Below are 27,541 nucleotides of genomic sequence, written 5' to 3' on the forward strand. Positions count from 1 at the left end.
TGCTCCATCCACTTTTCAAAGCCTCATGAAACACCTCTTGAAACCACCTCTCAAAAAATTGGTCCTGATCTTTTTTTATGATATTCCCATTTACAGCATAGCAAGGAACACTCACCTTCAGCATGTTGACCAGGTATTACAGTTGCTCCAAGATCATAAACTATTTGTCAAATTATCTAAGTGTTCCTTTGGCATGGAAGAAGTAAAGTATTTGGGAAATATTGTGGGTCGTGAAGGGGTAAGGGTTGATCCGAAAAAGATTCAGGGAATGCAAGATTGGTCCCAACCAAAAACCTTGAAGTGTTTGAGGGGATTCTTGGGTCTCACGTGCTACTATCGCAAGTCTGTCCACAATTATGAACACATTGCCCGACCCCTCACTAATCTTCTAAATAAAAACTCATTTCTTTGGACTGACGCAACTCAGTAAGCCTTCTTAGCTCTCAAAGAGGCCATGTGCTCCACTCCAGCGGTGGTCCTACCAGAGTTTACAAAACATTTTGTGATTGAATTTGATGCTTTAGGTATGAGAATTGTTGCAGTATTAATGCAAGAAGGTAGACCATTGGCTTTCACGAGTCAACAACCCAGTGGCAAGCATTTGGGTCAATCTACATATGAGAAAGAAATGATGGCCATGTTACATGCAGTGGACACTTAGAGACAATATTTATTGGGGCATCATTTCCAAATCCGCACTAACCATCATAACCTAAAATATTTCCTCGAGCAACGTCTATCGTCGCCACAACAAAATAAATGGCTCGTAAAAATGTTGGCATATAATTATGAGATAGTTTACAAGAAGGGGTATGGCAATGTAGTGGTTGATGACTTATCGCACCAATTTGACGATGAGGGCACCTTTTTATCCCTCTCTCTACCCATACCAAAATGGATCGTTGAAGCCCGTCAAGAATGATTCTCCCACCCCTCTATCCCAACTCATTAATAGGTTAAGAGCAAATCCTAATTCCTCAGAGGACTACTCTTGGAAGGATAAGGTTCTTCGTTATAAGGATCAGGTAGTGCTATCCCCGACCTCCACCCTCAAAAACCGCATCTTGGAAGAGTTGCACTCCTCTCCAATTGTAGGACATTCAACCTTTCAAAAGACTTATGCACAAGCACGCCGCTCTTTCTTTTGGATCAGCATGAAGAACGACATTCTTACTTTTGTGGCCGAATGCGACGTATGCTAGCACAACAAAGGGGAAACAATCAAGCTATCGGGAACCTTACAACCCTTGCCACTCCCTGCTTTCATATCGACAAGTGTTTCCATGGATTTCATTACAGGTCTCCCAAAGTCAGGAAACAAATCAATCATCATGGTGGTTGTTGATAGACTTTCCAAATATGCTCATTTTTGCGCTCTACCACACCCATTTACCCCAACATTGGTGGCTCAAGTTTTCATGGACCAAATCTTCAAACTACATGGCATGCTAACTTCCATTGTGTCTAATCGAGACCCCACTTTCACCAGCAAATTTTGGCAGGAACTTTTCAAGCTACAGGACACACAAGTCCAGTCGAGTATAGCTTATCACCCCCAAACCGATGGTCAAACAAAAGCAATCAACAAATGTTGGGAGACCTATTTGCGATGCTTCACTTCAAACAAGCAGCATCAATGGGTACAGTGGTTGCCTTTAGTTGAATGGTGGTATAATACTATCTTGAAGCCACCAAGATGACACCATATAAGGTAGTGTATGACCAACTCCCACCTTCACCAACTTCTTATATCCTAGGATCTTCAAAGGTACAGGCAGTTGATCAGCTTCTGCAGAACCGTGCCGCAATGATCACTCATCTCAAAGATAATCTACACGAAGCTCATAATAGAATGAAGTAACAGGCCAACCAACATCGTTCAAAGAGAGCATTTCAAGTAGGTGACCAGGTGTTCCTGTGACTCCAACATTATAAGCAGAACTCTCTCAAAAAAAGGCCTGCCAGAAACTAGCACCAAAATTCTATGATCCTTATCAAGTACTTCAGCGTATAGGAACACTCACTTACAAACTGGCCCTACCGCCTGCTTCTAAAATCCACCCAGTCTTCCATGTATCCTGCCTCGAGAAAGTTGTGGGGAACAATTGCAGGGTTCAAACAAGTCTACCAAAATTCAATGAGGAAGGTTCACTTTGGCTCCGACCCAAACATGTCCTTGATACTCGTGAAAGACATCTCCACGAACACACAATCAAGGAAGTCCTCATCAAGTGGAAAGACACCTCTCTAGAAGATGCGACATGGGAACCAGCCACTATTCTTCAGCAGTTTCCACAACTTCATCCTTGAGGACAAGGTTGCTTTTGATGGGGGAGGGCATGTTAGGGTCCACCCCTAACCCCTTTATCTATGTAATAAGCCCAAGGGGCCTAGTTAGAGTCATATTTAGTTAGTTGAGTCAATAAAGCCCATAAGCGGTTATCCGCATTAATAATAATTGTGAGTGGTTGATCCACATTATAGAAAAGGGACCACAATTCGTTATAAATGGACAGTAGTTAATAAATAAAGAGGTTAAATTGTATTATGCAAGGGACCACTAATAGTTAGGGTTTTGGATGTCATAAAGCTATAAATAGTCTTAGATAGTAGGGGAAGAATCATCGAGTTTTATTGTAATCGAGCTCTACTTTGTTGGAGGTTGCCCCCTCGAAGAGGCAAGTGAACATTGTATTCTACTTCTGAATAATAAAATATCTGGGCTATATTGTTTCATATTTTTGGCATTCTATTTTTCTTGTAGGTAAAGTTCATAACAAACCATGACAAAGGTATAGTAATAAAAAATACAAACCATAAGTAGTCCAAGATTGGAAAAGTGGACGACTCAAGAACCCATCAAGAGGGAGTGAGAAAGAGATATTAGATGATGATGCTAATGATGTCAAGGTCAAAGTTTGATGGCCAAAGACGAGGAGAGTGAAGTGTGTATTGGCACGTTGTCAAAGTCCTATGGAACCATCAAGGGGTCCGATTGTATAATCCTATGGGGATGTTAGAGTTGGGGATACTCCTAGCATCCAATGTCGAAAAAAAGAAACTTTGGATAGACCTCTAGCTACTTCTCTAAATCTGGGAGGTAATCTAATGGGTGGAATCCACCTTGCTTAAGGTCTGTCTAAAGTCGATCCCTCTATCACTCTAAGGATGTATGGATTGATACTTGTTCGAATCGGTCTCAATTATATTGGACGATCTCCCAAATAGGAAGTGATCATTTCCTCTAATCTCATAGTATACGGGGTAGCGAGAAATGATTTGCATTTGTGCCTTTGGAAAATACTATCAAAAAATGGTACATGATAGTTTATCTTTATCCGATTCTATGAGAAACAACCCACAATTGTCCCAAGGGGATCTTAAGTGATTGCATCCAATGCTTATGCCTATGAGGACAAACAATGATGCCATCCCACAACTCCAAAAAGTGTGCGAGGTAAAAAGACATCTTTGAGCCCAGCATTCTACGAGGCGAAGTCAATGTGACTTGAAAGTACAATCTGTAAATGTCCGCTCCAATAGCTTGACTTAGTATCTACCTAGATGGAAAGAGATGGCATGATGCATCAACACAAAATTTGAATGGAGGAAGGCACTACGAAGATAGTCATTGATTGAAGAAGCCAAGACACCTCTAAAAGCCAACCTAGTTCATAGCATAACAGGGGGTTTGAAGCAAGAGCCTCCAAGGAGCAAAGTGCAAGGTACGGGTACCTCTCTCTCTAGTGTCATTCTTTGAGAGATCTCTATGAAGGAAAGGGACCAATTGAAAAATAACCTCGAGTTAAAATGGGTGGACACCAAAATTTGCCCGAATAATGGGTTGTGAAACCATCCACTTGTAGCAAATGACAAACCTGAGAAGCAAGGTTTGAACTCTCTCCATCTTGATCCAATCCATCTATGAAAGACTTACCCCACCCCACCCCAATCTCAAATCATGGGTTGGATAATCGCTTTCACGAGGTAGACTTTGGACGAGATGTCCTAAAATTGACTCTAGAAGCACTATCTCTCAATGAGGGCCAAGCAACCATACCCTTTACTAAGTCGAAGGTGGAGGGCGTACTACATACCAAAGTGAGGTCTCATGAACTATGTACGCCCAAGTAAGTGTAAGTTGTGGTGATCTCAATCTTTGTCCCATAGTAGTGGAAATGTAATACGTCGAAGATCAAGACGTTGGTTTTACCCAAGTTAACCATCAACTATCAAAGGTTACAAAAGTTGGCCAAAGCATCAAGCTAGCTATCTTGTAAGCCCTCAAAAGTAGAGGCTAACAAGACCAAGTCGTTGACAAATAGTGGGAGCGGAATCAACACCTGATGTAGAAGACAACCATCCCCCTGTGGGATGTCTTCATGGAGGAAGGATGCTAGCTCATCAATATAGATCCCAAAGAGGGCTAACATAAGGGGGCACACCTGTTTAACCCCAATAGTGGTCGTGTGCCATCCTGAGGCATCCCAAGACCGGCTCCTAGAGTCTTGGGATTGCTGCCAAAAGGAGTATCAAATATGCCAATGTCGCAAAGTCTTTAGAATAATGCCCCCCTTGAAATTGTGTCAAATGCTTTTCAAAAGTCTACAAATCAACTATAGACCTTCAAAGAGCATTGACAAACCTCCTCAATAATGGCTCAAAGTGTGAAGGTGTGATCAACAATCTAGTAATTTGGGTAGACCTTCTTGTCCTCTAGACGTGAAGATGTGATCAATCATCTAGTAATTTGGGTGGACCTTCTTGTCCTCTAGCCCTGAGGTATCGACTCTATAGTTCCTTATGTTAGTTTTTGGTAGAGCATCAGAAGTGCTCTAGCCTTGAAAATTGGTGGGGAGGCTAAGGCACGAGTTCTAAAGAACCCAGAAACCATTTGGTGAAATTCCACCCAGATTGTATTTTATTAAAATAATTAATATTTTTAATGGGGTTCTTAAGTCTAAACTTAGGGAAATTAAAATATTAATGGGTATTAATCAAAATATGGGTGAGAATGATCTAGAACGAGGGCACCCCTGTTTAACCCCAATAGTACTGTGGATGAAGTTGGGAAGGTCGTGTGCCATCCTGAGGCATCCCAAGATCGGCTCCTAGAGTCTTGGGATTGTTATCAAAAGGAGTATCAAATATGCCAATGTCGCAAAGTCTTTAGAATAATGCACCCCTTGAAATTGTGTCAAATGCTTTTCAAAAGTCTACGAAGCAACTATAGACCTTCAAAGAGCAGTGACAAACCTCCTCAATAATGGCTCAAAGTGTGAAGGTGTGATCAACAATCTAGTAATTTGGGTAGACCTTCTTGTCCTCTAGACGTGAAGATGTGATCAACCATCTAGTAATTTGGTTGGACCTTCTTGTCCTCTAGCCCTGAGGTATCAACTCTATAGTTCCTTATGTTAGTTTTTGGTAGCATCGGAAGTGCTCTAGCCTTGAAAATTGGTGGGGAGGCTAAGACACATGAGTTCTAAGGAACCCAGAAACCATTTGCTGAATTCCACCTGGATTGTATTTTATTAAAATAATTAATATTTTTAATGGGGTTCCTAAGTCTAAACTTAGGGAAATCAAAATATTATTGTGTATGAATCAAAATATGGGTGAGAATGATCTAGAAGGCGGATCAAGTCATGTTTTAATCTTAGTCGTTGATTAGAGACTTAATCTCAGTCGTTGAAGACTCAACAGAAAATGTATAAAATGGAGGCTTGGGGCTCATTTGAAAACACACACAGAGAGATTGAGAAGATCAATTTTCAGAGGTGAGAAGTTTTCAGGAGGTAAATCGATTGGGGAGATCTTGCAACAGAGGGGTAGTGAGAATCTGAAAGGAGGACTTTCTGGAGAATACTGACAAAGGAGTAGAGAGGCAGCGCAGTAGCCGGGAGAGCTAACACAGAAAAGTTGCCTGTCACGCAGAATCCAGAACCGCCGGGAGAGTTGACGCAGAGGGTAGAGAAGGTGACGCAGGGCTAACGTAAAGCCAGTGCAGAAATAGTCGGGGGTTAGCCAGTCTTGTGTCGGATCAGCCAAAATTCTACCGGGTGAAGTGAGGTAAAACTCACTCAGATTTTCCGCCAATATTTTTTCTGTAAAGGATTGCTAGATGAGCATCCTAGATTTGTATTCAGATATTTCTCCTGCATAATAATAAACCCTAAGAACAGTTGCACCAGTTTTCCCGCATTGGGTTTTCCCGAGGACATTGTGTCCAAAAATAAGTGTGTCCTATGTATCTTGTTCTTTGCTCTGTTTTTTGTTTTATGAGATGAAATATTTAATTAGTGTAGGCTGCAGAAGTAATTTGCTTTAGTATTCGGAAGAATAACCTGATGAATGTAATTTAAAATCCAAGTAGGTGAAGTAGATTCAGATTTGTTGCAATAGGGGTTCCTTCAGAGTAGGAATTGTCACATGGTATCAGAGCATTGATTTTGAAACAGGAAGACCAGATCTAGTGCTAAGCAGTGAGGCCGAAAGCTGCACTTGGCAGCAAGTAGAATCCCTTCGAGGGATTGCCCAATCTTTGCCAAGACGCAGATCCAAGGAAATCTCTCTCTGAGTAAGACGACGGAGAGGTACAATTTCCAGTTCGTGAGTTTCCAGAGGCAAAGGGAGTGATGTAGAGCCTCAACGCAGTGCTTGAAGGGCACAGTTTCTGTCGGGCTAGAAATCCGCTGGAAAAGAACGAAGACACGTAGAAGGGGAATTTTCTCCTTAGAGGAGTTCCAGCCAAGGAGTTTGAATCTTCACTTGTTGAACGGCAGCGGAGAGGGGCAAATCTACAAGCTCCAGCAAGGAGCGCGTAGGTCGATCTAGTGTTGTGCAGAGGAGAGAGGAGGTCAATCGACATTTGTCAGAGATAGCAGTCGCATCTCCGGGAGGGAGGTGGGGAGATTTAGAGTTGTAGTTCGAAAGAGCTACAGATGGGCAGGATCTTTGAGGAGTCCACCTCTTGGATCAATTCCTTGCTACAGGAGCCCAAGATTCAGCAATAGCGAGATCGAGTTAGTGTCAGATTAAGGAAGCCTCAACACACGACATGGTTAAATAGATCAAAAATGGAGGACCTAGGAGACTTGATGCCATTTTTGAGGAATTCAACGCAAAGTTCTTCCTCATCTATTACTCTATTGGTACTCATGGCTCTGACTACTCTTCTAATGTCCCACTCAAAGAAAAGGTGGCATAATGAGGGAGGAGAGGAGATGTGGTTGGGTGGTGGTCCAAGAATATTGTAAAGGGAGGTTGTGTGGGAGAACATGGACTGGAGGTCAAGATCAGATGGGATGGCATGGTGTCAACAGAAAAGGGCACACCAGAAAGATTTCAACGTGTGGCAAAGGCCTTCACAAAGTTCACATATCCTCCAGGAGAGAAATGTTTGCTTTTTGCATGGAGACGCTTACAGTAGTTTTTTGAAGGCAAGCAGAGGAAGGAGGATCGTGGGTGAGGGTGAGATGAAACCGTTTGTGGAAGAATTTGCATTCAGCGTCGAACTAGTGCTTCATGGGACAAGACCTAGGGTAAGCTTATGGGTGTGCCGATGAGTATAATGGGGGCAGGTCAAGATCAGATGGGATGGCATGTTATCGACAGAAAAGGAAGCACCAGAAAGCTTTCAAACAGTGGCAGAGGCCTTCACAAAGTTCAAATCTCCTCCAGGAGAGAAAGGTTTGATTTTTGCATGGAGGAGTTTACAATAGTTTTCTGAAGGCAAGCGGAGGAAGATGAATCGTGGGTGAGGGTGAGATGAAACCGTCAGTGGAAGAATTTGCATCAGTGTTGAAATAGTGCTTCATAGGGCAAGAGCAAGAGTAAGATTATGGGTGTGCTGATGAGTAAAATGGGGGTAGAAGTCACAGGCTACTTCCCTGAGGACCATGGAAAGTCTTGTATTTTTCTGTGGCTGTATCCAGTGCCCTGAAGTGGGGCATGGGGGGGAGCAGCTCCTCAAGGTGTGGTGTAGAAGTTGACATAATCTCTAACATATGAATATGAGTCAGCATAATGGATATCTACAGTCTACTAACATCGCGTTCAAACGTCTAACTACTGATAATCGCAACAAACACTCCTTGTACACAAAATATTAATGAATGCCTATGACTTATGGCGCTCATCAATTTTTAATATCAGGTGTGAAACAGTTATTTAAATATTATGTTTTGATAATGCATACAAGAGATCAATAAAAAGTAGTGTCAGAAATTGATAACTTCCCTCAATATTAAAGTGGAGCACCCAGTATACCTGTGGGTTATTTCGAAGAAAATCAAGAGCTCCACCTCCTGCCGCGGCACCTAAATTGGGAAGACCCTACAAATGGAAGAAGAATTCAACTAAACAATGAGCTAGTGCCTAATTTCAAAATATGATGAAACATGAATTAACTAAATATCTTGCAAAATTCTCACCTGTGGAAACAGATTTAATGGAGCAGCATTAGGTCCACCAGATGGAGCTGTTGCCTCAGCCAAATCAGATTCACCTGCTATGACATTGTTTGTACCTTGATCTGTAGCACCTGGATTTGAAGGTGGGGAACGAGCAACAGGAACAGCAATTTCTGCTGTCTCGGGAATTCCCTACAAGATATAAAAAATATCTGGGTAAATGGATAGAACCAGCATCACCACAAAGTTTGTGATATAATAACAACAGCAGCCCAGAGTATCTTCCAAACTTCAAAGTCGTTAATCTTACAGAGTATAAATACTCCACAGCTCGCTCAGGATTATTGTAAGCCGCCCTAAGTGCACGAACAACTGTGTCTCTGTCCCAGCTACCCCCATCCATATCAAGCATCTGCTGAATTGTCTGTTCAAGGTTACTACCAGCTACTAATATTGATGCCGCCTCACCGTATGGATCAACATTTGCTCTGTGACAAGACAGAAATACAATGAAAATATAAGCAGCTTTAACATGACAAGAGCATGTATACGGAAGAAGAAACAAGGTCTGAGAAGCTGAAACTAATGAATATGTAAATATGAACTTCTTATAACTAAGAAATAATTTCCCAGTGTACTTACTGCACTGCTGTAGTCTCAGGAGATGACACAGAAGTTGCAGGAGCCCTGTTTATCAAAAAGATCACAGGACATTTACAATTGTACATGCACATTGACTTCAAATGTACAGGAATATTATCACTTCATTACTCAACAATAAGCGTCTCTAATATAATTGAACAAGTATGATCTCCAATATTAAGAACAAACAGAACATGGGCATTTTCTGACTCACACAGCTAGGGGCTGAGACACAACTGGGGATGCAACTTCTACAGGGTTTGAAGCTGGAGCTGGTGGTGTACTTGTTTGGGTAGGCTACATTCGAAAGAAAAAGCATCGTTAGTTTTTATAATAGAGAAACTAAAACTTGAAACCAAAAATCATGTTTTATAATAGAGAAACTAAAACTTTAAACCAAAAATCGTGTGCAAAAACAGTGCTATTTGACTAATTCTTCAAAAAAAAATCAGGAAACCTGAACCGTTGAAGCAGTTGATGTTGATGATGCTCCTGCAGCTGATAAGGTCTTACTCTGCCAAGAAGCACAGTATAATGTCATGTATAAAGATAAGATAAAATCTACACAAAATAAAAGGATAACCGAGGGCTTAAACATCCTACAAGCAACAGATTAAGGATTTGCAGCGTAAGGTGAATCCTAAAGTGAAATTGTTGGTAATTCTTTTAATAAAAAAACTTTCATGACTTGCCTTGGCCTAATAACAATATGACTCTTAGTGAATAAATAATCACCCCCCAATCAAATAAAACAAGTTTTTGGGAAATTGCAAAACAAGATACCTGAGAGGCAGTATGTTGATTGTCTAAAGAGACATCTAAAGATCACACAGACGACGGTGTGCTTTATAAGGGCCTTAAACATCCTACAAGTAAGGATTTGCAGCATAAGGCGAATCCTAAAGTGAAATTGTTGGTAATTGTTTTAATAAGAAAACTTTTGTGACTTGCCTTGGCCTAATAACAATATGATCTTAGTGAATAAAGAATCACCCCCCAATCAAATAAAGCAAGTCTTTGGGAAATGCAAAACAAGATACCTGAAAGGTAGTATGTTTATTGTCTAAAGAGACATCTAAAGATCACACAGACAACTGTGTACTTTATAAGGAGGGCCTTAAAATGGCCCAAACAAACAAAGCGTCTTTGGGACATTGCAAAAGATTCAAGAATGAAATGGATATCTGAAATGTAATATGTTGATTGCATAAAGAGACATTTAAAGATCAGACACAGGACTGCATGCTTTATAAGGGTCTTAAAATGATAAAAGAAATGTGACATAACACTGAAAATTTTTAATTTAATAATCAAATTCTAAGTTTCTACACTAAACTAAAATTTAATATAGTTTTCTGTTTTATCTATTACAGGCACCAATGATCAGCACCCATAAAAATCAGCCATCCCTATTATGGGGGGCAATGTTCAGTCCCCATAAATGCCAGATCCATTGCAGGATCTTACATTTGGCCCCCATAACAGACAAAACTGCTTCGGGTGGACATGTTGGCCCCCTGTAATAGATATAGCCATTATGGGGGTTGAGGTTTTTCCCATAACTATTAAAGCTATCACGCAATTGACATTATAGGTTATTACCCCAGGAAGACTAAATAAAATAATTGTATGATATCCAATAAAAAACCACAAAAATATGTCAATGGGACTAAAAGGTACACCCAATCTAATTACGGTGTGGGATGCAGAAGTAACTCCAATTTCAATATTGGAATCAACAAAAGGCAGAAAAAGAGGACACATAATTAAGTGTCACACTACGTTATTACCTAAGTGTAACCAAAAAATACTATAGTCTGACTGCAGTGATAAAATAGAGCGCGCAGAGATTGGAGATCAAGGCATCTTACAAGAAAGAATGAAGGGATTCAAGGTCTGTTGGTCCTAACTGGCGAGGGGCCAAACCATTGGATCACTATTAAAGTCGTCAAACACTGTGAAAGGGCTAATACAACAGCAAGTAATGTCCTCCAAGGAGTAACTCGAGGAGAAAGGAACTAATTCTTCAATCCCTCGGGAGCATAGGATCAAGGAAGGCCCACTCTCTTACCATCCAAGGTCTAAGGAGGGAAACTATTGATAGAACTGTAACTAGTCTTCTGAATCTGGAGGGTAGTCAGTCCAATAGGCATGAGGAACCGTACTTTGGATCCATCTAAATCTAGTATGTCTATCAGTCTGGCATGGTGCATGGCCTACCACAACAACTCCTCAAAAGTCTCAAGCTATCGATCAGTCACTAAAGGGGAGGAAGCTCAAAAGGAGGCGCATGGCCTTATTGATCTATTGTTGGTGTTCTACCCCGATTCATTGTTGCTCTGATCAAACAAGCCAACATAGAGATATGAGGTGATCCTCCTAGTGATCTCAAGATAGGGCACCAGAACAACTCCTCACAAGCCTCAAAGCCATCGATCGGCCACCAAAGATGGGGGAGGCCAAGAGGAGGGCCATGGCCTCATTGATCTATTTTTGGTGTTCTACTGGTTCCTTCTTGCTCTGATCAAAAGAGGCAACATAGATATATGAGGTGATAATCCTAGTGGTCTCAAGACAGTGCACCACAAGCGAAATATGAGATCTATGACTGAGTATTCCTCTCATGAAAAGAGCAAGGCATCTCTACTCGTTGTATCTGAAGAAAGTGGAGTGGTAGCTCCCCAACTCCTAATATATACAGTGGTAATGATTTATGATCACATAGCAAAAGGGGCACATGAAAATGAGATGCATCTTCATTGCAAGATCTTGGAAATGACACATCTGGCAAGTCATGTTTGGTCATGAGATATGGTGGTCAATGTCTATCTCACAATCCTTGGGAGCCCACATAACACTAACCTCGTGGGATCCTAAGTGAATGCATCCAGTGTCTCCATGTCTATGAGGGGCAAATAATGATGCCATCCTGCAACTTTATGTTCTCCAAATAGAAATTCATCTTTGAGACTAGGATCTCAAAAGGTGTGCTCAAGCCTCAAAGTACCAAGATATACATTATGTAAATGTCCTCTTTGATTAATTGTGAGGAGGCAGCCTAGCACATCTGAAGAGATCCTAAAAAGGGATATACAGTCTACAGCAATGACCACCCACTAGAGAAGTTAAGATGTCTCAGAGTACCAAACTCGTGCACACTATGTGGGACAGGCTAAGGCTATGGCATTGGATGAGCGAAGTGTTAGATAGGGGCTCCTCTCTCTCCAAGAGGTCAAGTCCCCAAACGTCCAAGCTCTATGTAGGAAGAAGACCAAACGAAAGATAACCTCAAGGCGAAAAGGATGGAATTCAAACTCTACCTGAACAATGGGTGAGGGCACTATAATTTGCACCAGAAGATGCACTATAATTTGCACCAAAAAAACTGGTTTTGGAAAAACTATGGCTCGAGGAGGGTGAGGGTGTTGAGATGTGTAATTTGGCAGGTACTCCCACAATCCCTGGGGTACCGAGTTTGTGAGGAGTTGACCTGCGAAAAAGTGGTTTTGTGGGCAATGCACCCAAGTGGTGGGCTTTGGGCCAAAGTTATGGGCTAAAGACCCAAGGTAAAATTATTGTTTACTTCATTGGTTGCAGAAGGGGCACCTTTACTGGGCTAAAGGGCACCTAAGGCTACAATTGAGTGGGCTAAAGTCAAATGAAAATCATTTTATTTCTTATGCTAATTTGTGTTTGAGACGGGTATGGGTCAGATACAAAAGTTTTCCAGCGCTACAATCGAGTGGGCTAAAGTCAAATGAAAATCATTTTATTTCTTATGCTAATTTGTGTTTGAGACGGGTATGGGTCAGATACAAAAGTTTTCCAACACGTTGATAGTATAAGGTAGCATCAACTTCAAGGGAAGTACAAGTGACTGAAAGATTGGCTCCAGACTGAAAGGGAGAAGGGGCTAACTTATAGTCTTCCATGTGAAAGTGGCGTAGAAGATCACAGGCATACTTGCACTGGAAAAGGGAAATACCTTCTTTGGATTTCAAACTGCTTTCTAAGGCTGGACTTCACATAGTTTATAAGGTCGGGTCACTACCAGTAAAGATAAGATCATCAAACATAAAGAATAAGAATGATAAGAGACTTAACCACTTTCGTGATGTAGGCAGTATTGTCAAAATGACAACTAGAAAAACCAGTATCTAAAAGAAAGCTATCCATTTTGGCATACCAAGCGCGAGGGGCTTGCTTGAGACCATAAAGGGATTTCTTAAGCCGGCATACAAGGTTAGAGTCTGTTTGTATAAAGACAGGAGGTTGTTCCATATAGATTTATTCATGCAAGTCCCCATGCAAGAAGGTGGATTTAGCATCCATCTGATGGACTTCCCATTTGAAAGAGGCAGCAAGGGAAAGAACAAGGCGGATAGAGTTCATTTTGGCAACATGGGAGAAGGTTTCAGTATAGTCAATGCCTTCAATTTGTGAAAAACCCTTAGCAACAAGACGAGCTTTATGTTTATCAACTTTACCATCTGGTCCTACTTGGTTTTGTAAACCCATTTGCGTCTAACAAGTTTTCGTCCCTTTGGAAGAGGAACAAGGTCCCATGTATTATTTGCCAATAATGAACGATAGTCTTCATTCATAGTTGCGTCCCAATCTGGATGGCCTGAAGCTTCTGCAAAGGTGTCAGGATCAAATTCACAAAAGCTTGAGCCAATAAAGAAGAGGCTCTATCAAACTGAGAACGTGTACGACACTGATCTGTAGGATCACCTGCAAGAGCACCTGCTACATCCCAAGTAGCGCGTGTACCCATTTTGGAAGCTGAGGAGCTGAAGAAGGATCCCAAGAAGGTGGGGTAGGATTGTCATCTTCACTGTCATCATCTGAAGAAGGAATATTTTCAGAAGTAGAAGGGATAGAACGAGGTGGCACATCCGCCGAACTAGGCTCGTAGACCAATATATTTTCAGCAAACTCTACATCTCTTCTAATAATAACACTTTCGGATTTAGGTTGAAGAAGTCTATATCCTTTGACATCTTTAGAATATCCAACAAAAATACATTTTTCACTCCTAGGTTCTAAGGCTTTATGTTTCTCATTTGGAATATGGGCCCATGCTTCACTTCCAAAAACACGAAAGTGACTTACATCTGGTTTAATTGAGCTTCATGCTTCTCCTAAAGTGATATTGTTTAAAACCTTAGTAGGAGTGCAATTTACTATGTAATTTGCACAGTTAATTGCTTCTGCCCAAAAATTAAGACTAATTCCTTTAGATTGAAGCATACAATTAGCCATTTCATTTAAGGTGTGATTCTTCCTTTCAACTACACCATTTCGCTATAGAGTATATGGAACAGTTTGTTGCAATTGAATTCCATGCTCAGTGCAAAAGTTGATGAATTTGTTGTTAACATATTCTCCGCCATTATCAAATCTTAGCTTAAGAATTTGATGTCCAAATTGTTTCTCAACAAAGGCCTTAAAGGCCAAGAACATGTTAAAGACTTCACTCTTGAGTTTTAAGAAGTATACCCAAGGGCGTTTTAAGAGAATGCAACAACCGGAAGTGGACCACAAAAATCACTATGCACAAGTTGTAAAGGGCTGAGGCGTGCCAAGAGGCACGTTTTTCAAAACTATCTCAATGATGTTTTCCGAGTACACATCCAAAACAAACACCATCTCTGCAAGATACCATAGGAAGACCTATCACCATAATTTTCTTTACATAGATTTTGAAAGGAGCGATAGTTTAAGTGACCAAAACGCTCATGCCAAAGTTTGCTCACTTCATCATTATGAGCAACAAATACCGAGGGAAGAGTTGATGACCCAAAGTTGTTAAACTTATACAACCTTGTAGAATCATCAGCAATGTCAATGGCTAAAATCTGTCTAGGATCTCTAAAGTCCTTAATTACAACATCATGAGGTGAAAATTCAATGGTTTTACCTTCTCCTGAGTTATCTAATATACAAATAAAAGGTTGCAGGATAAGGTAGGAACGCATAATACATCATTAAATTGACAATTTTCTAGATGAATAGTTTCAGTCCCTACAACACTAAGAGATCTATCATCACCAACATATATATTTTTTGTGTTACAATCATTTAAAGAAGAAAACATGGCTTTGTTTTTGGCCATGTGATAAGAAGTTCCAGAATCAATGAGCCACTCATGAGAATGAGAAGAAGAAGATACATTTAGTGCATAACCAGACCGAGATGCTTGACAACCACATGCAGAAAGTGTTATTCCTGAAGATAAAGTTGAAGACTGCTCCAAATGGATGTTATGCTTCTTCATTGTTGCTTCCAAGGCTTCTGTCTTCTTAAAGCATTTGGATTCTAAGTGGCCATCACGATTACAAAGGTTGCTCTTCTTCCCTTTGTTTTTAGTCGCCTTCTCATTTTGTTGAGTTGATTTTTCATTTTGAGACTAAAATTGCTTAGGACCCTTGTTTGGTTTAGGACCATTTTTTTAGGATGATGCTTCTCAGGATTCTTTGAACTTGGTTGCTGCTAGGCTGGTAAGGCATTTTAGAAGAGTTTCAGTATTAAGAAGCCCAATATGTAGGAGTTTTTCTTGCTCTTTTATTAAAGAATCACAAAAGGCACCAAAAGAGGGGGACTTGTAGTCTTGTACTTGAGAAATAAAAGCTTCTCTAGTAGAATGGAAGGTGGAAACAAACACAAAGTAGGGTGGTCCTAACTTAGTAAGAATGGAATAGATAAGGCTACCATCTTCTTTCTTAACCTTAACACCTTCCAAGAGAAGTCTAAGGGTCTTGAACCTAGACAAAAAGTCTTCAATGGAGACAAACAAAAAAAAAAAAATTGGGGTCCAACATAAGCAACTCATTTTCGAGTCGGTGGGCTCTAATTTCATTTTTAATTCCAAAAACATTATTAAGCTTTTTCATTGCTTCACGGCAGTATCAATTTCTGCGATATGGAATAGAAGGTCTGGAGAAACAGACATCCCTATCAACCCACGTGCTTGATCTTGCTTATTGTCCCATTTGGCTTGCTTATCTTCATCTTGAGGTTTAGACTCTTGGCTTGAGGCTATTCTATAAAGACCTTTACTTCTAAGTAAATCCATCATATAGGATAGCCATTGGAAGTAGTTGGTGATGTCAAGAATAACTAGGCATGGACTTTCCATTTTATAAGAAATTGAAGTTGTATATGTTGAAACTAAGTGTTCCAATGGAAAGATCTCGAAAAATTACGCCGATTCAAAAAAACGACTCTAAAAATGGCTTCCGGATGAAGAAGTTATGGCTTTTGGAAGAAAAGTTGTTGAAGATGCCAACGAACCACATGAATGTTGGGAAGTTGATGATAATGTTATATTTAACAGAAATCCCCCCCCCTTCCAAACTTAATCTAATTAGCTCACTTACCAAAAAAAAAAAAAAAAAAAATTATGTGACCCACTTTTATAAATAAGTGAGAGTCACTTTTACAATTGTACTTTATGAAATATCCACTAAATTGTAACTTGAATAAAAATGTGACTTTAGAATTATGAGTGACTCACTTTTTAGAATGGGTGAGAACACTTTTACATAAAGTAACTTCAAAACATAAGTTAAATGTGTTTTTCAACAAAAATAAAAACTTGAACCCAAAACCTCTATTCTGATAAAGTAACTTTAGACCAAGTGAGTAAATTTAAAAAGTTAGTAATTTTTGGAAAGGAGGAAGGGGGGTAGGGGGGAGGGGGGGTTTTGCTCACTGATGCTTTGGGGTGCGTGTTCACTTCAAAAAACCCTTTTTGCCTACAAAACAAAAAAACAACCACACAAACCATACGAACAAGCACAAGTATCCAAGCCTTACGGCTTAAAGTTAGATTTGGCAAAAAACTATATATTTTCCTCAATGTATCTGATTTTCCGAGATCACACTAAGGCGCAGCGGAAAAGAGCATACACATGAGAAAAATCATTTCTTTGTGTTTCTCCAGATCTTAAAAATAACGTAGCTAGGGCTACGGGAAACCTTTTCGCATGAAACGAAAGGGGTTCCCCACTGGAACAGATGCTCCTAACATAATGGAGTAGTCCTCTCGGCCTGAAAGCGATCAGAAACAGTAGATCTAGGAAACAACAGTCAGATGTAGTTGTGTCAGCTTGTGATTTGGATCACCAACAGATGCAGCCCTCGAATAGCTCTGATACCATGTAGCAATTTACAAGGTAAGTTCCTTAGATTGAACACCAAAGAACGCTGCTCACAAACAGATCAGAGATCAGTACACCAATGTTCTTGACGTGGTTAAAACCCTTAAAGAGGGAAACAGTCCATGGCCTGAGCCAACACGACCACTTAATCTAATCTGATCATTTAAGTGAAGTGGTATTTACTATTGGCATATCTAAATCATTTCACATTTTGAAGCATTTTTGTTGGATCTATGATCTCACTTGAAGCATTTGATTAAGATCTCATTACTAATTTGCATTTTAGATCTAGTTTGCATTCTCTAAAATCTACCTAAAAGCATAAGCATGGTTGATGGCAATTTTAGGACAGCCTTCCCTAACTGTCATTCAATTCTATAAATTTGAGTTGGGAGCAAAGGTTAAAACACGTGACCTCGCAGTTCTCTTGTCGCTGAACCCTTGTAGGAACGACAGCATATGGGTTGTATTGAAGTCTAGATGGAAATCATTAATGAAGGAGAAGTGCCTGCTCACCCTAGCCTTCTTGCAATTCACACCTCAACCCTTACAAGCGTTGAGGAATTGAGGGGAATTCTAACTTTAGACTAGGCATTTAATTAAAATTTACCAAGACCACTTGATTTCATACACTCACATAACATTTTCTCATTTTTCCATTGGTTATTGTACAATTTGAATTTTGGATTATGAGCTGATGATTTACTTGGAAGCTTTCATTACACATTTTTGTACTTGCATATTTCATGTGCTCATGTTAATTGTTTATCTTAAGTATCTCTTTTAAAGTACAAGGTTTCTTCTCTTGCAAATCTTGTTGCTCATATCTCTAAGCTGCATATAATCTTCTTTCACTAACACATGTTTTGCAACTTCTCATTCTTGTAACTTGGAAATCATATTTTATTAGCAAGTGTTATGATTTTCTTATTGAGCGTATATCTCTTGCAAGTTACATATTTATACTTGTAACTTGGAAATCATATTTTATTACCAAGCGTTATGATTTTCTTATTGAGCGTATATCTCTTGCAAGTCACATATTTATAAGGCACTGGTCTCATACATTTCTCTTTGATTTCATTGAATCTATCTTGTTAATACTTATATGCTCAAAAAAAATCATACTTGCTAAATTAATCTCTAATTCATCTTCAAGTTATATTGAATGGTTGATTGTTTTAGATATCTTTAGGGACCACCCCCCTTTGGTTTAGCTAGGAGAGAACATAAATGGAGAGTGTTTGGAATAGGTGACAGCCCCTTCTTTGAGGGTTTCACCTTAAGGCCACACCTGATGGAATTGGGGGTTTTTCCCACATTAATCTAGGTGTGCATCTCAAGCGACGACAGGTGGCAAGGGACCTGTCAGGTGTCCAAGACAAGTGGACTAAAAGGATTGGTGTCAAGCGCTTCTTTAGCAAGTAAGTCAAGTTTGTTCTTGTTCTTGTTCTTGGCAGATTGAGAGTCAAACATTGATGACCTCAAGCCCTAGTTTTCCTTGTATCAGGCACAATTGTAAGGGTCGTGATCCCGCACAGGAGCCCTATGTTTGTTGTATTAAAGTTGTAATATAAACAAGTCTTGGGTCTGCAAATCTTGTGTACTTTGTTGATTCACTGTTGTTACAACCCTTGTTGTGCAAAATGCTTGGAGTTGTGGTATTTAAGTGTGTTTGTGATCCAGTTTTAGACATAGACCTGATTTTGAAGTAACAAGGAAAAATCAACATGGAATCAGAGCTACTTTGAAGGGGCAGTTGAATCAGAGTGTGCATAGCAAACAGCTCAAGAGGAAGTTGGTTTCCTTTTTGTTGAAGTACTAGCAGCATGGCAAAGTCGGTCACTAGTCTAAGGTATGAAGATAGGTTGGATGGCTTGTCCAACTATAGTCCTTGGAAGGAAAGGATCAAGCTAGTCTTGTTGATGAACAAGATATGGGAGCTTGTCGATAAGGAGATTCAAAAACCAACTGACCCTAAGGATCGGAGGTGTATGAGGAGTTGGATGTGAAAGCTAAGCTCATCATCCTAGATGGTGTCAAAGATCACTTGATACCTCATCTAACCAAGAATAACATTACAAAGAGATGTGGAAGGCTCTTTAGGACTTGTTCTAGAATAAGAACGAGAATTGGTTGTTGGTATTGAGAGAGAAGTTGAAGAACACCAAGATGTCGGATGGCGAAGGTGTGGCTTTGTATCCGACAAGGATTTCTCAAGTTCGAGATGAGCTAATTGCCATTGGAGTTAACAGTCTAGATTCTGAGCTAGTGAAGATTGTTTCAAAGGGCTTTACCGAGGAAAGGAAGCCATTTATCAAAGGAATTGTCACTCGAGATAAGCTACCAAATTGGAACAAGTTATGGGATGACTTCATCCAAGAAGAACTACAGGACAAGGATCTTCGTATGAAGAAGAAGTCTATGACTCTATTGAAGATAAAGTGGCTCTTGTAGGAAAGATGAAGGGCAAAGCAAAGGACTTGAGGAAGTTGAAGTGTTAAACATGTGGGGACTATGGTCATTATGCAAGCAAGTATCCGCAGAAGAAGGGGGATAATGAGAAGAAGGAGATAGTTGGGGCTGCTACATCGTCAAGTGAGCTAGATGACTTCTCAAGAAGGTTCGAGGAAGACTTTGCTCTAGTCTCTCATTTCTCCGAGAGTACCATTGACGAGGGTGCATGGTATGTGAATAGTGGCGCGTCAAAGCAAATGAGAGGTTCACATGAAGTTTTTGAGACTCTAACTAAATGGGACTCAAAATTGCACATGGAGATTGGCAAGAAGAGTCAAAAAGCTATCAGAGGGTCTAGTATTGTGCCATCAGGATGGAGTCACGTGGGCTGCTACAAGTACAAGACGTATTGTGGTATCCGAGCTCAAGTACAATATGTTGTCTCTCTCAATAATCAAGGCGAAGGTGTCTGAGGTGATATTCCGAGATGGCAAAGCGATACTCAGGCCCAAAGGTTCTAACTCTACTGGAGCAGTCATTGGAGTTAGGGAGCAGGGTCTATATAGGTTGACGAGTAAGCCTATAGATTAAGAGAAGAAGAAGGTTCCTGAGACTAAAAGAGAGTCAAATTCGAGTAGGAGTTTGTAGGCTCGAAGGGAGAATCTGCAACCCAAGAAGAGCACATGGTCAATGGGGAGTATGGAGACTTTTACCACTGGCAAGAAAGAACTGTGGAATGCGCTGAAGCCCTGCCATGAGAAGAAGCAGTGAGAGGGTTTTGGTGGTAGGGGCACTACCGAGGATAGTGTGGTTCATTCTAAGAGGTATGTTGCAATGGTGGATGCCAGAGAATTGGGCTAGTGTCACTGACAAGCCACTTCCAAGTAGTGGAAGTACCTACCTCGCTAAGAGGGAGTGTTGAGATGTGTAGCTTGGGAGGTACTACCACAACCCATGGGTTACTAGGTTTGTGAGGAGTTGACTAATGAAAAAGTAGTTTTGTGGTGATCCGGATTTAAACAGGAACGCAACAAATTACAGATATAGCCATAAATACAAAGATGCAGTAGAAATAAGTTATAACACTTCATTTCATTAATATCAAATACTGAAATATGCTTACAAACATAATCGAAATAAGACTAGCTCGAGAAATGGTAGCTCATCTCTGAGAAGAGATGTGGCAGCTACATGCCTCTGAACTCCATTATAATGAGGCTCAAGGGCCTTTTTATTATTGAACAATAAGAACCAACCCTAAACAACCAAAACCCTAACCCGAGAAGATGTGACACCAAGAGTTTATGGGCCCCGTTGGGGTTATTTGGACAGCCAACTTCCTGGGGCCGTGACTTGGTCATATTATCTTCGTTTGACATGCATGATACCCCATTGGAAAGATCTCTCTATGGACTACGACGGAAAAGACAATTTTAAACAGAAAATTGTTGGTACAAGAAAAAACGTCATTTAGGGCCTCAAAACGGCTTCAAAAGTTTAGGCCCCAAAAAACTGCTAAAAATAGTAAATTGTGCTACACAATTAAGGAAACTGAAAAACTGAAAGAAACAGTTGTGGGGATCCAAGTGGGATAGGTGGGTGGCACCAACATCCACCTGGATCATTCCTCCCCCTTTAGGAAGCAATGGTCCCCATTGTGTTGAGTTCCTCCATGAGATGAGGAAACTTTTGTTGAACTTGGTCCCTGGGGAGTTGTTCTGCAATCTCTGATGTGTCCAGTAATGGTGGGAAGCATGGTCGAGAGCGGTCCAAATTGAACACTCGGTGCAAGCGAAGGAATGGGGGAATGATGTGCTCCAAAGCATTGTTTCCCATAGCCTTGGTAATGGTGTAAGGCCCATATCAAAGAGGGCAAATCTCGCGGTGGGGCCCAGCGAGGCACTCCTTCTGCAAACGTAGCGAAACTTTGTCGCCCACCTGGAACTTGCGTGGCACCCGATGCTTATCATGTCGCTGCTTGTACTTGGCATTTTCCATAATGAGCGACAATATATCAACCCATTGGGTAGAGGTGCTCCAGGAGTCTGATCAAACGAATGCTTGACCTAACAGTGTAACGATACCCCTGTCGGTGAGGAGAAGATGTTCCTGTCTTCTTTCATGACCGTATCCCACTGCTTCTGCCGCGTGGAGAAACCCTTCCCGGGGTCCATGGATATGGCTACGATCTTCCCCTTACTTTGAGAGCGAACCAGAAAGAATATAAATTTCCTGGTCTGGGAAATGATCTTACTACCTTTCTTAGCAGAAATCAAAGAAGTGGCGGTAGGTGGGGCTACCTCAGGTATCATGTATAATATATTACACAAATAAATAATAACAGTGTGAGGCCTTAACTCATACACAGCATGTCGCTTCCACAAGTATGGTTGGCCAAATAATACATCACAAACATCCAAAGGTGCAACATCACACAATACCTCATCTATGAAGGGCTTGATGTTGTAGGACAGGAAACACTGCTGGCAGACTCGGAGATCTCGTCCCTGGTGAAGCCACCCGATGTTGTACGGTTGCGGGTGTGGTATGGTCAATAATCCCAGCCGCTTCACGACCTCTGTTGAAATGAAGTTCTTTTGGCTCCCATTGTCAACAATGAATTGCGGTGGCGAACCCTTCACCCACATCTGTGAGTGGAAAAGACACTCCCCCTTCTCTAGATCTTCAGGCTCATTCTTCTAGATCTTGGCGATGGCAACAATGGCGTTGGGCTCCGCGTAAATGATTTGCTTTCCTTTGCCATTCCTCTTGTCGGGTTCTGACTCAGGGTCAAAACATGCATCTGATTCTGAAGCCTTTAACTCAGCCACCAACAACTGCTTGGTCTGACACTCACTTGTGTTGTGAGTGGGGCTCTAATGGAACTCACACCACTTTCCTGTGTCCTTCTTTGACTTCGTGGTGTTGTTCATTTCTTGTCGCTTTGATGGGTTGTCTTGGGTCACACTGTCTTGGCTTTGTCCTTGGTTCTGCGGTTTGGGGAAGCCTTTCCCTTGCTTCGGATTCGCAAATCCAAAGTCTCGCTTCTTTTGTTTAAACTTCTGCTCGATCTTGACAGCATATTGGTATGTCGTGCCGAGCGAGGAGATGTCCAGGAACTCCATCTCATCCTGAATGTATCTATGTAGGCAATCGTGGTATTTGAATACCGAATGCCGCTCAAAATCCTTGATACCCAACTTTGTGCGAAGGGTATGAAAAATATTGGTAAACTCCGACACGTCTTGGTCCCTTCCCTGTCGCAGTGTGGTCCACTTTATGTATTTATCCTCATAGCTCTCGACAGGTAGTACTACTCCTTGATGGCGTCCCGAAACGAATTCCAAGTGGGTGCCACTAAAAACAGTGAAGTTGTACTTTCATCCTTCTGCTCGCAGTAGCTTTCCCACCAGTCCTTGACGTGGAGCACAGCTTTGAGAAGAGCGAAAGTAATCTTTTCCCTACTGGAAAAATACCCTTCTAGCAGATTTAACCATTTATCTACGGCATATGCATCTATCTGACCCTCGAATATGGGAATATCAAAGTTAACTTGTACCTTAAAGGGTGTGGTATTTCCAGAGTAGCTGCCAGAAGTAGTTGCGTCGCCCCTGGGTAGCCGTTGAAGGATCTGGGCAAAGTTGTTCATCATCGCATTCCTTTTCGCTCAAGGGCTTCTTTGAGCAAGATTTTGATAAGATCTCCTGGCCCCTCATCTTTTTTGTCTTCCGCCATGGAAGGCCGTCGGGATTTGCGAGGCTAGTCTTGCAAAGGTTCGACCAGTTCAAGCCCTAACACTTTAAATCCCGACCTCGTTGGGGACATGCAAAGAAAAACAGAGAAAGAGCATAATGCTCTGATACAACTGATCCAAATTTAAACAGGAATGCAACAAATTACAGATATAACCATAAATACAAAGATGCAGTAGAAATAACATTTCATTTCATTAATATCTAATACTGAAATATGCTTACAAACATAATGGAAATAAGACTAGCTCATGCAATGGTAGCTTATCTCTAAGAAGAGATGTGGCAGCTACATGCCTCTGAACTTCGTTACAATGAGGCTCAAGGGCCTTTTTATTATTGAACAATAAGAGCCAACCCTAAACAACCAAAACCCTAACCCGAGGAGATGTAACACCAAGATTTTATGGGCCCTGTTGGGGTTAGTTGGACAGCCAACTTCCCAGGGTCGTGACTTGGTCATATTATCTCTATTTGATGCGCATGATACACCGTTGGAAAGATCTCTCTGAGGACTACGACAAAAAAGATGAATTTAGACAAAAAATCGTTGGTACAAGATTGCCAAAAAAGCGTTGTTTAGGGCCTCAAAATGGCTCTGGAAGTTTAGGACCCGAAAAACTGCTAAAAATAGTAAACTGTGCTACAATTAAGGAAACTGAAAAACTGAAAGAAACAGTTGTGGGGGTCCAAGTGGGATAGTTGGGTGGCCACCAACATCCACCTGGATCATGTGGGTAATGTACCCAAGTGGTGGGCTTTGGGCCAAAGTTGTAGGCTAAAGACCCAAGGTAAAATCATTGTTTATTTCATTGGTTGCATGAGGGGCACCTTTGATGTCCTAAAGGGCACCTAAGGCTACAACGAAAAGGGCAAACTTCAAATGAAAATAATTTTATTTCTTATGCTAATTGTGTTTGAGCATGTAGGATCAAGTCGGCTTATGTTAAAGTCATTACCCTTGGGGGCAAATTGATTCCATTAAGAACATTATAAGAAGAAAGAAGATTGAGCTCATTTGGTACACATGGCAATCATCCATTTGTGAATAGAAGACAAGAAGGAAGTCATGGACTTTGAGGAGAACAGAGTTGAAGCAATTATGAGTAAGAGAAACACTCTAGTAGAGGTCTGAATCACTTTTGTGCATTTCTAAGCATACCTAATTGAAGGAAGGGTTGATAGAGGGTTTTGGAGGGGTTGTTTTGTCCATGGAGGAGGGGTCGAAGTCATAACAGAGTTATTTCATGTGTTTTCGGGGAGGGCTAAAGCCATAATCTACTTACTATAGGAAAGTCAAGACCTCATGGTGGCTGGTAAAAGGGTCGAAAATCTCAAGATTGTGGGTAAACTTGAAGGAAGGGAAGCATTAGAGTAAAGGAGCCTCAAATTGGGACATATCTCTCTGTGGAAGGCTAAGGTCCTTGTGAAGCTTAGAAGGAAGGTAGGTTACGAATGTGTTCCTTCTATTATGTGTTGGATAATAATTGCAAAGAATTGATTGTGATAAGGGTTGTGAAGTCTAGGTTTTAGGGCTACGTTGGATGTTGAATTCTAGGGTGAATTCAAGTTGTGTGGAAACCTTGTTTTTTGCCCTATGTACAGTGATATTGGAGAAGCAAATCCATTGTTAAAGGGCAAGACTTGTTGAGCCTAAGAACAATGACCTTGATGGAGCATTGTCATTGTGTGAAGGCGGTTTGTTGAGCTGATGTGTGCAAGGGAATATGAAGGTGTAAACATCCTTGTGAGTAGTTGAAGGGAAAGGTATTTGAGCAGTGGTATTTTTTGTGAGTATAGGTGGCAAAGGACCTGCCAGGTGTTCAAGACAAGTGGACTGAAAGGGTTGGTATCGAGCACTTCTTCAGCAAGTCAAGTTTTTTCTTGTTCTTAGGCAGATCGAGAGTCAAATATTGTTGACCTCAAGCCCCAGTTTTCCTTGTATCAGGGTTTATTGTAAGATCCATGATCCCTGGTACAGAAGCCCTATGTTTGTTGTATTAAAGTTGTAACATAAACAAGTTTTGGGTCTGCAATTCTTGTGTACATTATTGATTTGTTGTTGTTACATATCCGTTGTGCAAAGTGCTAGGAATTGTGGTATTCCAGTGTGTTTGTGATCATGGTTTGTTGTCTTAGAGTTGTAACATAAACAAGTTTTGGGTCTGCAAATCTTGTGTACTTTATTGATTCGCTGTTGTTACATATCCGTTGTGCAAAGTGCTAGGAGTTGTGGTATTTCAGTGTGTTTGTGATCATGTTTTAGACATAGACCTAATTCTGAGGTGCCAAGAAAAAATCAATAGAGGGAGCCATACCCTTTTTTGCATTAGCGTTGGAGGTCCTTATGCATGAGAGGTCCCACAAATTAGAACCCCAAGTAAGTGTAGGGCATCATGATCTCAATCTCTTCCCCTTGAAAGTACAAATGTAGCTTTCACTAAAATGTTAAATATTGTAACTTTGGTTTTACCCAAGCTGACTCTGAACTGTCAAAAGTCACAAAAGTCGGCCAAGGTATCTCTTTGTCTCTGTAGGGTCCTAGGTGAGGAAGCCAACAAGATCAAGTTGGCCAATGCATCGCTTTGTCTTTCTGGGCTCTTAGCTAAGGAGGCCAAAAAGATCAAGACATCAACAAAGAGGTGTTAATTTTTCTTATGGCTATATTGTTCTTTGCTTTGATAATTGCACTTCTTCATTAACACATTAAATTCAACCCATAACATCATAAAATTATTCATATTTACATCATTATTCAGCAAATATGCAAGAACAATGTCATCACCATCAATGCAGCAGAACATAAAGGAACAATAGAAGGAAAGCATTCACACATAGAGACACCAGGATTGGTTGAAGACCAGGGCAAAACTCACTATGGGGAAAACCCTTTCAAATTATTCTTCTTATTAGATTGTCATTGAATGACTCAACAAAAGAGAATACAATGATCCATATCTTCATCCATACAACAATCCAACGAAAATCAACTACACAATATCCATGAGATGAACCTAACCATGCTCATATACAAAACCTTGATTCAGAAGCCTGTAATGAATTGTCACTCTCTGCGGTCAACTGTTGAACACTTTGGATAACTAAAAAACCAAACCCTAGTTTCTAATCGCATGGAGGACATGTTGTGCGAGCGACTAAAAGGCTTCAGTCGCACGGATGAGCTGGCCAACAAGCGAATTTAGCCGAGATTTCTTTGTGTTATGCCTGTGACTGAGACCTAAAACCCTAAAACAAAGATGCGAGCTTCAGACCCTGCAATTTCACCTTCGTGCGAACCCATTTCTCCGTGAATCTGCCTCAGACCTATGCGAGCCAAAAACAAGAAAGAGAATAGAAGAATGTTTCATGATGATGTCCAAATGAGGTGGAGGTCACTTGTATTTATAGCCTTCCAAGGGTGTCCAATTTGCTTTAGGGCCGACCTGATCAAATATGCACATGTGGGCTTATAATTCAAAAATACACTTTCCCTTATCCAAATTTGATGATCTTTAGGTCGATTTTGGTCCTCTCGAAAAGAGGAATTCAATGAAATCATTATCTCCATCAAATGAGTTGTCCAAAGTGGAATTTGGCCCTAGTTGCCAATTTTAACACTCCCTCTCAACTAGGGAGAATTCCACCTGCATCATGTCATGTGTATCCTGTCATCAAGTCATATCCAATCTCAAATATCTCATCATCAAATGCCATCATTGCTCATCTCTTGCTTATTTATGTTTATCTCTTGATTATCCCTGCTTATATGCTAAAAATTATCGAATCTAAAAGAAGAATTTGACATCAAAGGGGAGCCTATGCTACCACCCTTTATTCATAGAGGAGCCACTACTACTACCCGGAATCACTGCCAATGGGGAACCCAATGCTACCACCAAAGAAACATCAACGGGGAGCCAAATCTACGACCCACATCAACATCGGAGAGCACATCTCAACCCGAAATCTCATGGGGGAGCTAAACATCTAAAACCCCATGTCAAGCAATAAGTAATATAGGGGAGCACATCTCAACCCATCCTATTGCTTGTTGATCTTCCCAACAATGACCCTCAAGAGTCATGTCGTAGAACACCTACATCATAATTCG

The 27,541-nt window shown here is 40.8% G+C and overlaps 1 protein-coding gene across 1 annotated transcript in view; it reads right to left on the reverse strand.

Annotated features, from left to right (window-relative positions):
* The window catches only part of LOC149223074 (ubiquitin receptor RAD23b-like), a 90,879-nt gene that overhangs the window by 34,302 nt on the left and 29,036 nt on the right, over window positions 1–27,541 (reverse strand). Inside the window, exons 4-9 of the mRNA XM_089385740.1 lie at window positions 9,514–9,570; window positions 9,271–9,353; window positions 9,057–9,101; window positions 8,725–8,902; window positions 8,436–8,606; window positions 8,272–8,337 (exon numbers count right to left, since the gene is read on the reverse strand). Of these exons, the coding sequence (XP_089241866.1) occupies window positions 8,272–8,337; window positions 8,436–8,606; window positions 8,725–8,902; window positions 9,057–9,101; window positions 9,271–9,353; window positions 9,514–9,570 (600 nt within the window). The remainder of the gene's footprint in view (window positions 1–8,271; window positions 8,338–8,435; window positions 8,607–8,724; window positions 8,903–9,056; window positions 9,102–9,270; window positions 9,354–9,513; window positions 9,571–27,541) is intronic.

This window comes from Pinus tabuliformis, chromosome Q (genome assembly GCF_031772625.1).
Source record: "Pinus tabuliformis cultivar Carrire ecotype Pingquan chromosome Q, CPIR1, whole genome shotgun sequence".
Lineage (NCBI taxonomy): Eukaryota > Viridiplantae > Streptophyta > Pinopsida > Pinales > Pinaceae > Pinus > Pinus tabuliformis.